Raw genomic sequence first — 12,021 nt, forward strand, 5'->3', positions numbered from 1 at the left:
TGCCATGTCACTTAGTTTAGATATGAACCATAGCACAGACACGAACCATATATTGTTACCGAGCGAAACGGACATAGTTCACATCCAATTTCTCAGGCGGCGCCATTAGGTTTTCAGGCTTCTCTCTGATACACATATACTACATATATACATCAGATTTGTTTTATAAACTGCAAAATATTTCAAGATGTCAATCGAGATTGAGTCTGCCGAGTGAGTAAAATTATATTTTTCTCTTCTTTTGTCTTTACTTAGTCCGATTATTGTAAAGTAATACGATGTCTGTGAACTGTGCGATATATAATAACCTCATTACATTTCAGTGTGATCCGTTTGATACAACAATATCTTAAGGAAGCAAATCTCGTGAAGACATTGCAAACTTTACAGGTATTTAGACACTTTAGCTTGTAGCCAGATATTTAAATTACTTGCTTTCTAACAAATTTTATATGCAGGAGGAAACAGGTGTATCGCTGAATACTGTTGACAGCGTAGATGGATTTGTTGCTGATATAAATAATGGCCATTGGGACACAGTTTTGAAAGCTATACAGTCTTTAAAACTACCTGATAAGAAACTTATAGACTTGTATGAACAGGTAAATATCTTTAAATTAGGAACATGCATTGAAAGTTGACATGAATTTTTATAAAAGTAAAGTGTATATTTTTTACTTAAAAGTACAATTTTTAACATTCTTTAAAATATTTAATTATAATGTATAAATTTTTTCTCTAAATTTTTAAAAAAATGTTCTATAAATGTATAAGGAATATAACATTTTATTTTTATGAAATAATTTTTATGAAATAATTCATGGATTTATTGTTTTTTTAGGTGGTTCTAGAATTAATTGAACTACGGGAACTAGGTGCAGCACGATCTTTATTAAGGCAGACTGATCCCATGATTATGATGAAGCAACAAGAGCCTGAGAGATATATTCACTTAGGTATATAATATCATAGGTACACTATATTGTTATAGAAAAAAGCTGTCCTTTTGTAATTATTATAAAATGTTACTTTATCATATTATACATATGTCATGTTATACATTCTTTTACAGAAAATCTACTTGCACGTTCATATTTTGATCCACGTGAAGCGTATCCCGATGGAAGTACAAAAGAAAAGCGAAGAGCTTATATAGCTACTGCTCTCGCTGGTGAAGTATCAGTAGTACCTTCTAGCAGATTGCTTGCTCTATTGGGACAAGCATTGAAATGGCAACAACATCAAGGTCTGTTGCCTCCAGGTACTACAATAGACTTATTTCGCGGAAAAGCGGCAGTTCGAGATCAGGAGGATGAAAAATATCCGACACAGTTGTCAAAACAAATCAAATTCGGTCAAAAGTCACATGTGGAGTGTGCGCGTTTTTCGCCTGACGGTCAGTTCTTGGTGACTGGTTCGGTAGATGGTTTTATTGAAGTATGGAACTTTACAACTGGTAAAATTAGAAAGGATTTAAAATATCAAGCACAAGACAATTTTATGATGATGGAACAAGCAGTGTTGTCAATGTCATTTAGTCGTGACAGCGAGATGCTGGCGGGCGGTGGTCAAGACGGTAAAATTAAAGTCTGGAAAGTGCAAAACGGACAGTGTGCGAGAAGATTCGAAAAGGCACATTCAAAAGGTGTGACCTGCTTGCAATTCAGCAGAGATAACAGTCAAATTTTATCGGCTTCGTTTGACACTACCGTAAGGTAAAATAAAGAAAGAATTAGCAAATATAAACTTCAATGACAACTATATTATTTACATTTACATTTTCATTCTATTTTCTTACAGAATACATGGTCTTAAATCTGGAAAAACTCTCAAAGAATTTCGTGGTCATACTTCATTTGTTAATGAAGTCGTCTTTTCTCCTGATGGCCATAATATAATCAGGTATTATTATCGTAAACATTTATTATAAAAGGAAAATATTTACATCAATTTCTGTAAGTTTAAGTATCATTATTTTTCATATAGTGCATCATCAGATGGAACTGTGAAAATTTGGAGTTTGAAGACTACTGAATGCATAGGAACTTACAAATCATTGGGAGCTGCTGATCTCACAGTAAACAGCATACATCCCCTTCCTCGAAATCCAGAACACTTTGTTGTATGCAATCGTTCTAATACGGTAGTAATTATGAATATGCAAGGGCAAATAGTAAGATCGTTTTCAAGTGGTAAACGAGAGGGAGGTGATTTTGTATGTACGGTAGTGAGCCCGCGTGGCGAATTTATCTATTGTGTTGGTGAGGATCTCGTACTATATTGTTTCTCCACGTCATCAGGAAAACTCGAAAGAACTCTCAATGTAACTATTTTTTCAATGTAAATATTTTGATTAGAATATATATTTCCTTTGTGATTAATGGTATTTGGTTTTGTTTTTAGATACATGAAAAGGATGTGATTGGTCTGGCACATCATCCTCATCAAAATCTGTTATGTTCTTATAGCGAAGATGGACTATTGAAATTATGGAAGCCATAAAAGAATCAAGAAACTCGCCTCTTTTTTATTTAAACATAGAAAACAAGCAGACTACATGTTTTTATATATCGTAATACAACAATCTTGAAAATGGTTATGCTGCAAAGTGAGAATTTGTGCGATCTACTAATTCATCTGTTCTTTCATCATAACGCTGTCATGTCAGGTAATCGAAAAAAAATATATATATATTGTATATACTTAATTTTAACATCTGAACAGAAAAGCAAAGACAACACTGATTATTAAGATTTCCGCTTTTTGGTTTTGTTATAATGAGAAGAGAAAAAGACTCGAAAGATTTTTCATGGAAATATCGTCGATATCGCTGATGCATTGAACGTAACACATTCTCCGCGAGCAATAATAGACATCACGTTCGCCTGTATCTGATCATGCGAACCTAATCGTTACAACGTCGCCGACGTTAGTCGAGGCAGGTAGATAGGATATGGGGTAGGTGGTTGATCGACTCGTTCGGGACTAACAAGTGCGTCTCTCTTTTCGTACCTATCCCGCTATATATCCCTCGTCACGTAGCGCGGGCCCTTGACTGGCGCGCGCTTGAACGTAATTGGGTCCGAGCAAATAAGCAATCACTATATTTCGGCTCGGCAAATATTATAATAACAGACCGGGGTGGGGTTAACCGGGTTATCGGTCGTACGATCGGTGGTCGGCTCAGGCGTCTTAGACAGCGCCAAAACCAGCACCGATCTGCTGCTTCTTTTTGCGCGCGTCTGCTTATAGCCGTTTACCGCGAAAACGCCCTTCGTTAATATCTTTATAAAACCCTACGCGCGGAGAGAAGAGAAAATTCGTATCCGGTCGAGGGATGACGATCAATCAAATCGATATACAAAATTAATCAAACAATTTTATGTGAAGCGGAATTTTCTTTACTCAATATCATATATATTCTGTTTTTGGTATTTTTGATTCGTCTTATCACGCGTTGCAGTTGAATAATTCTAAATCTCATTTATATCTAATTTTTTAAATTTTAAATTTTTTATGTAGGAAAAGCTGATGTGATATTATAATTAACCAAAGTGAGAATCTAATATAAGTCTCTAAGTTTAATTTATAAAATTTCATTTTCAATATTAAATTTTTTTAAAATCTTTTCTAATATTTTTAATAACGAGAAATATTGATTTCACATATTTTATAGTGAACAAATTTTTCCATAACGCATTTTTTTCATTGAGATACGAAGCATTACGTTTCGTTCTTCAGTAGTTTGAGTCCGCCATTTATAATGATATAAGCATGCGAGATCGATGGGATTTTTTTCACAAAGTGGAATTAGAAGACCGCGTGAAAATTCACTGTCGGTCTTTTGTCATATAATCCACATTTTTGGAAACAAATGGACCGGAAAGCCATTCCATTTCCTTTTGATCCCCGCTAATGCGACTTTAATGTCATTGGAAAAGATTTTCACTTTTTCCAGTTTCCTGTCGTATCCCCATGTAGTTAGACCAAGTAGTTGATTCAATAATCGGTTAGATTGTTGGTCTCATCGCCGACTTTTCTTCTTTGTAGTTATATCTGGTACCGCCAATAATTGTCTTTATACATATAAGAAAAATCATTTTTTAATATTATCTACAATTTGCTTACGAAATATAATCTATAATTATATAATTATATGCAATATATGTATATATATATAGTCCAATATATAATATGGTTATATATAACAATAATTGTCATATTATTCGATTTTGATATAATTCTTTGCCTATAAATTGAGCTTAATAAAATATAAATATACATATAAAATATTTTGTCTTTTCACTATTTTTTTTATATTTTATATGATCGGATAATTATATATACACGTATTACAAGATTAATTCGATCAAAAAAAATTTTGATCGAAATTCAAAAGAGACTTGAAATTGATGGATAATCAATGATTTCGTGCGCACGTGACGATTTATCGCGAGAAAGTGTGTGTTTCGATGTCAGATTGATTAGACGCATTACATGCGTCTGCAGGACTGTTTTGTGTTCGAGTAAAACGATGTCCGGTGTAATCATAAGACGATCGACGGTATTTACCGGTTGTAAAGGATTTTCGAGCGAGTGGCCGGGGTCGAATTAACTGTATACTCGGCCGTCACACGCAAAACCAGATGCCACTCTTATAAGCGTCACCGGTACCGTAATCGCGCGCGATGCAGTCTCATAATCGTTACTGCCGTGAGGCTCCTGGCGCATCCGTTAATTATGAATTAATAATAATACGATAATCTCTCCACTGCTCGAATATGTGGGAGGAGAGGCAGGGAAATTGTATACCTGGGGAATTAAACGGAACGATTATGTAACAAAATGCGCGAGAGGCGATGGAGGCAGGTGGAGGCCTGTATAGTAAAGTTTTCTTTAAGGAAGACGGCGAATCCCCATCACGAGGAAGGAACTACGACCGGTTGGTTTTCGGGAAGGAAACTCGCTCCACTAATTTCGCTTCCTCCGATATGATATCGTACAAGAGTGTCGTCAAACCTTATCGGATTCGAGAGCAGCCTTTTAGCTTCGCACACAGCGAGATTTATTTATAATCGTTCTTTTATATTATGTATTCATTTTTATCAGCAATATACAGGTGCTAGGTAAAATTTCGTGACTTATAACGTTCTGGAATTATACAGATAAATCTTCCAGAGGAATTATTTAGGGTACACTTCATCGATGATATGAAGCGGATTAGGAGGCCATGGATCTCTCTCTCTCGGCTCGACTTTTCTCTTTAGCTCTCGTTTCCATATTTCCGGAAGACTCCCCAATTTCGCGATCATAATTTGTTAATAATTGGACATTGGTTGTGGGCCCATGGTAAGAGGGCCTCCTCTCGCTGGCCAACTGGCCCCAGGTGTGTGTACGGGGAGCGTGGCGGACGCGTGCTTCTCCCCTCTTTTAACCTTCGTTTGCAGCCAAACGCGCTCGATTCGATTCGCTCCCTTCTTCTATTTCTCCTCGTTTTCTTCGGCCTCTTTCACCCCGCACTTTTTCTCTCGTCTCTCTGAAGCACCCAATGCTCCCGTCGCGCAATTTTTGACACACGCGTAAATATTAATTCACGAAGGAATAAGAAATAGTGATTAAACGCGAAATGGAATAATCAAAATATAATAATACTACATTATAACTTTTCATATGAGCAAACTGATGGAGTTAAATGATTGAAAATCTAAGGATCTTTCTAGGAACTTAATAGAAATCGAAACAATAAAATCTTTTTTATTTAATCAGTCATTATTGAATATTAAATTATATTAATTGAATATTATCTTAATAAAATTTCGATTTGGAATTATAGAAATAAATTGAATTTAGCGCGATTACTCTGATTTACAAAAGTCGATTGAGAATATCTTAAAAAAGAGAAAGTGCAAGAGAGACACATTATGTAAAAGTCGGCCAATAAGAAAATGACGCTATTCGCTATAAAATAGGCTAATGACAGATCTTTGTTAATTATTATACGACGTGTGGGCGAGACTTTGGCAGACGAGGCGGTTAAATATCATCGTGTGTAGTTGTGCAGTTTCGGGGTATCGCGGCGAGGAGGGATTTGCATTCGCGGAAAGGTGGCAATTACTCGCGCGGAACGGAATATAATGCAATTATCGAATTAACCCTCGCACCCCCACATAATTGCTCGCGACTTCACGATTTAAGTGGATAATCATTGGGAACCGGCTGACCGGGCGAGCGCCGAAATTCGCCGGGAGAGCATCGGAGAATGTGGGGCGGCAGATCTCGAGGCTCGTTGGTGCATCGTGTAATTTACGTACGTTGCACGTACATGCGCATGCATCGTTTGCCCTAATGGCGAGTTTAACGAGTGAACCCCCGCTCTCCTCGGAAGACATTTCTCCATCGATGCGGAAAATTTCTCTAGCTTATCTGTCTTGTTCTTCTTTCGTATCGATCTCTGCCAGCTCGAAAAATCGAATGTGTCATCACGAGAATAAGAAAAAGAATAGATAACTTATTGTGTATGACGTGCGTATAATTCTCTTTCCAAAATTTTCTTCTCCGTTTCGTTATAAAATATTGGTGCCAATTTGCCGTGCTTGCTTATATCGATCGTGGAAGAAATCGATCGGTGAGTGGTAGCGTCGCAAACTCGAGAAGGAATTCTGTTCTCCGATCGAAGCCGGGCTACTCGATCTCACACAGGAGGGTGCCGCATTGTGTTACGTTATAGCCTTCATTTTCACCTTCATCTCTCTTGCGCCTCCCTCGATCTTGCGCGAGCCTCATTGTTTCGCGGTCTGCTGAAAAACCAGTCTATTGTAGCCGATTTCGTCCATTTCAATGCACGAATTTCAAAATAGGGCGCGCCATTGTTTCACTTTTCTTTTGAGTCTATTCTTCTCGGTGCCGGCTAATTTGCTGGCGTTTGCCGACCTGACGACGATTTACGAAACATTTGGGGATCACATCAGTCAGTTTAAAGGAACCTTAAAAATCTCGAACGATGAAAATCACCATTACATTTTGTCAAAATCATCATTAAAATATTTTTTACGGTGTAGAATATAAAATATTCAAAATAAAAACATAATCTACAAATAATGTAATAGAAGTGGAACATTTTGTACATAAATATATAGATAATAGAAATAGAAAACTTTTTTAGATAATTAAATTTATTTTTTTTGTGTAATCTAGGCGTGTCGCAGTATCGTGTGAAACATGATGTTTTTTTTGAATGAAAGCATTCGTAACTGTCTTATACTCTGACTAGGAACTCCAATTCAATCAGGCACTACCCCCTCGTTTCGAAGGGCGCTTCTTCGGCACTTCTTAATCACTAGGCTACTGACGCTTCGAGAACGCTTCGTATTCATTTTACGAAGCCGTGCTTGGGAAAATTCTGCGTCGCAACAGTACCACATCGATCCTCATCTTCCCCTTCCGGCTTGCCTATTCTCGATATATTGAAAATGCTCGAAGAAAAAAATTATTCAAGCTTTAATATATTTTTCTTTTTTAAAGAAAAATATTTCCTGTTTCTTTGTTTCTCAAATCATAAAAATTATTTAAAATTAATTAATAATTTTTCTAACAAGTATTGATTTATCTTCTTCTCTAGAATCTCAGATAGATTTTCTTCTCATTTATTTCTCTTTGGCAGTCGTGCATAAACAAGGCCAGTGGTTTTCTCAAGCCGCATTACAAATCACCGAAATGGCCTCTGGGGCCACCACGATTCCCGGAGTCCTTTTTCAACGGCGGTCCCTCGAAAGTTCTGAAAATCAATTTTTTTCCTCGGGGCGTCAATTAAGCGGAATTTTTCCGTCTTCGACGTAGGTCCAGACAAGAAAGCGCAACGACTTCGGTTTTTAAAAGCCTTAATCGTCTCCCTGTTTCCATCAACGATTGCAATTTTCAGATTTTCAGCTACTGCAACCTCGTCCCCTCGAGGGTCATTCGTCTAGGTGTTAATCTCTCTAGAAAGGACGTGACTCGGCAATAGTTTTCTCAAACGAGTGGCAATAGTAACAACAGCAGAACAAATATTTAGGTATCGCCGGTTATACTAGTCGACATTTCTTGCATTTTATTCCTAATCGAATTAATGTTATTGAGATTATTAAGGGATGTGAATAATATCATAAAAAATTAAGAAAAACATTCTCTGTTTGTTTTTAACATTATATAAACTGTTATTCTAATAGTAAGTATATGTGAAATGCTGGGATTGATAAAGAAATATATACTTGCAGCAACTAGTATACAAGTTTAAATCACAACTTCGATCGCTGGATCGATGATTAATATGCGAAGTAAAGTAGGAATATCGGTAACCCGGCGGAAGAAGTTTCTCGCGAAGATCTTTATTTCATCTTTTGATTATACACTTGATCCTGAGTATATAATCGGCTTACGCATGTTCGCAGTTAGCTCAATCGAACACACACGAAAGAAGGGTCGATTCAAAATTTTCTTTCTCTCTCTTTCCTTCGAAGGACATATGAAGCGAAAAACGCGACTGTGTGAATTAGACGCGCTTTGACAAACCTAATCTTGTGAAATATACATGCGAATAACGAGCTGAGGAAGAAAAAGAAAGAGAGAGAGAGAGAGACACGTCGGATTAAAATACACTGCAGCCGAATTGCTACAAGGGTGACGCTTGCTAAATGGTGCTAATAGTAATCCTATTCATTGTGATGCGATACTTTAGTATGTCGTATCTCTACTTGACCGGATTACGAGCGAAAAAAACGACCAACTTCTTTTACGTATAGCTGAACGGGCAAAGGAGGCGACCCTTCTTCGCGGAAGATATCTGTGAACAAGGTGTTGAAATAAGAGAGCCTATCTATATTTATCTTATATAATATCTGTGATGCTGCGCAATATAGGGAAGACAACTCACATGGGATTTTGTAGCAAACATTTCTAGCAAAGCTGTTCATTTTCACACGATCATAATTCAAAAATGATTTATTCAGTAGAGAGATGCATGAATATTATAAATAAAATTTAAAAAATAATATAGAAGATATGGGAAATAATATAAAAAATAAAATCTGACCCAATTATTCTTCTTTTCATTCAGTCTATAATTAAAGACAGTTCAGATACTTAAACTGATCCAGAAATTCACAGATAATTCTAACATTACGTGAAAAAAATTATAAAAAAATTAAAGATATTTTTAGAAGCAAAACTTAAGGAGATTCTAAAATAATCTGAACTAAATATCTACATATTCAGTTCAATGTTTCAGATAGTATTTAAAGTACTGCTTGGTAATATAAATGCCGACGACTTTATCGAATGAAGGAGAGACGAAAGGGAGAGTTTTATGTTTCCGTCAATCTCGCCTCGCTACAAATACCGAAAGCCGCGGGGGTGCAGACCGGTCTATTACACCCGCGTTCTAGTTATTAATTATACTCGTGCCACCGCGGTCGCTTCTTGCGATTAAACGCGCATCCCGTCGTCTCACACTGAGAGCGATTCATCTCGGAAGTGTGGCTGTTCACGGCGGGACATTAATGCGCGTCCAAGTCCTGCTCGATCTCTATCCAGCTGTTATCTAACGTATCACATTAGTCCGGACATTATAATCTCCTACACAAATAGGTCCATGCTAAAAATAGACTCTTATAAATAATAAAAAAACGTTGAGGATGATTTTGATTAATTTATTAATATTATTTATTAATTTCATTGATTTACCTAAGATGCAAAAAATATTGTTGATCTACCTGCTGTATTTTGCCTAATTTTTCCAGAAAATAATAGATTTATCTAATTTGTAATTTAAGATTTGATTTTATAAAACTTTCTTGATAGAAGTCATAGTCCAACAATTACGTGAGATCGTAATCGCACGTTGCAATTGATAGATTGAATAATGTTTGACACGCAAGGCGCAGTTCACGTGCGTCATGATGAGAAGTAAGTACGCGAGTTAGCGGGCGCAAGGCCGTTGTTTTCTCTCGTATAATTACGATTATAGGAGCGCGCACGTGTGCGTTGGTGGTGCTTTATTTCGCGTTGGAGATCGTGGGAACCGGCGTGAAGAGAGAGAAGGAGGAAGGAAGGACGGATGAATGGTGGAAGGATCGAGGGAAGAAGGAGGGATGGAAGGGAAGAAGATGAGCGAGAGTGAACGGAGGCTGTATCCGAATCTTCCTCTTTCTCTCTCTACACTTCTCTGGTCCATAGTGCCAGAAATGCGAACGCTATAACGATCCGTTGTGCTGCTCTGGAGTGCGTCAATGGTACTTCCAGCATTATGGGCTCGATCAAAGCGTTATATTGTTTGAGATCTTATTGCACCGGCCGTGTAAACTCTCTGCGACGAAGAGGGTTTTCAGCAGAGCGACACGTACCAAAACACTTACTAGTCGCCGCTTATCGATAGCTCGCATTCTTTTGATCTTCGAAGCGTAATCTTGTTTCGTATAACTATATGTATGTGTGTATAATTACATGCAAAGTAATTATAAACATTATATAGAATTTTTGTGAAAGCGCTCTCTCTCTCTCTCTCTTCCTCTCTGTCTTATTTTTAGAGATAGAGTAGAGATTTATAAAATTACTGAATTATTATTTACAATTTTTATCTTTGAATTTTTTCATATTATAAGTTGCACTAATTTTCAGAATTTTTTCATATTATAAGTTGCAGTAATTTTCAGAAGACGTAATTAATAATTTTTTTGCACTTTGAATTATATTAGATCATGTTCATGAGAATCTTACAAATTTTAACATATATTACATGTATGACAAAACATACATGAAATAAAATTTCTATTTTCTTTTTTCAACTTTAATAAATATTATCTTTATTAGCGTACTCTTGTGAAATATTATTTTAATTAAGAAAATATTCTCGCATACATTCTAGGAATAACATTTCTTGAATGACACAGCCACGAATTATCTAGCTACAAGTTTACAGTTAAGAGTAGATAATTTGCACATCGTCCGGATAATTTATCGTTAAATACAATAGAGATGTTTTTTTAAGGAGAAAGAGGAGAACACGACTGGCGGGCCACGCGTACAAGGCGGGACCCCGTCGACGCGCGATAATTGGTGGCTCGGGAGAGAAGTATTCCTACGTCGGTGGATCGTCGTCCTTCTTCGTTGCAGTCAGTCGTAGTAATTTAGCAGGTAGCCAAAAGGCTCGGTCTCGCGCGGTCAGGGGGATCACCAGCCTCCCTATCTCACGAGTCTATTCCCCGCGCGCGCGCGCGCGCGCGCCCTTCGTCTTCTCGACCCCCCTCGCTCGTTCACTCCAGGCCCTTCCTCCCGGTCACCCAATGCAACCCGCGCGTATTTAAAAGCGTTTAAGGGCGCTCTCCGATGCTCGAGTGCTCTCTCCTGCCCCGGATCCACAATGGTTCTTGCGTATTATTTGTTGGTGAAATAACATGCTGTCAGTTATGGGGGATATGCTAAATATATAGGCACGCTAGATTCCCGAAGGAGAATCGATCGAACTCCGTCGTGACGCTCGAGTGTTGTGCTTCGAGCCACAGTACGTTCGGAAAGAAATCAATGGGGGGGAAGGGGGTGGAAGGAGGCGGAGGAGGGCGATCTTTATACATGTAGGGGCCTTCTTTCACGAGACAATTCGTAACAATCGAGGAGGCAACACTACCGCGATGCTTCGGGGATGGATCGCGCGGATCGGATCGATTCGACCGCGGACACCCTTCGTCTCGCTCGCAGTCCTTCCCCCTTTCGGTCAGATCGACGCGCCGGGGAGGCGTGGATGCACGGCGTTTATTTTTTTTTGGGCTCCATCGTCGATACCCGACAATCGTTTCTTCTCCTGCCGCGTGCGAGAAAGGCATTGCAAAGATTCCGGATAGAATGCCGTTTGCTATCGATGACGATACTTTTATCCGCGGCTCTGTCTCTTTGTACGAAGCTCGAACGAAATAATATTGATCTTTTCATATTTATATGCGAGAAATTATATAGTGAGAATTGATGCGTTGTGAAGAAAGAATACAAATTGAA

The 12,021-nt window shown here is 37.8% G+C and overlaps 1 protein-coding gene across 1 annotated transcript; it reads left to right on the plus strand.

The window, feature by feature from the left end:
• Positions 1-84: 84 nt before the first annotated feature.
• LOC105253799 (WD40 repeat-containing protein SMU1) lies at positions 85-3,480 on the plus strand. Its single transcript, XM_011262076.3, has 8 exons — positions 85-213; positions 324-390; positions 459-602; positions 842-956; positions 1,073-1,715; positions 1,801-1,902; positions 1,987-2,323; positions 2,404-3,480. The coding sequence occupies exons 1-8, from the start codon at positions 188-190 to the stop codon at positions 2,500-2,502; spliced, it is 1,533 nt and encodes a 510-aa protein (XP_011260378.1). The 5' UTR covers positions 85-187; the 3' UTR covers positions 2,503-3,480.
• The last annotated feature ends 8,541 nt before the right edge of the window (positions 3,481-12,021 follow it).

The sequence above is a fragment of the Camponotus floridanus genome, unplaced genomic scaffold, assembly GCF_003227725.1.
Source record: "Camponotus floridanus strain SB8 unplaced genomic scaffold, Cflo_v7.5 scaffold55, whole genome shotgun sequence".
Taxonomy (NCBI): Eukaryota; Metazoa; Arthropoda; class Insecta; order Hymenoptera; family Formicidae; genus Camponotus; species Camponotus floridanus.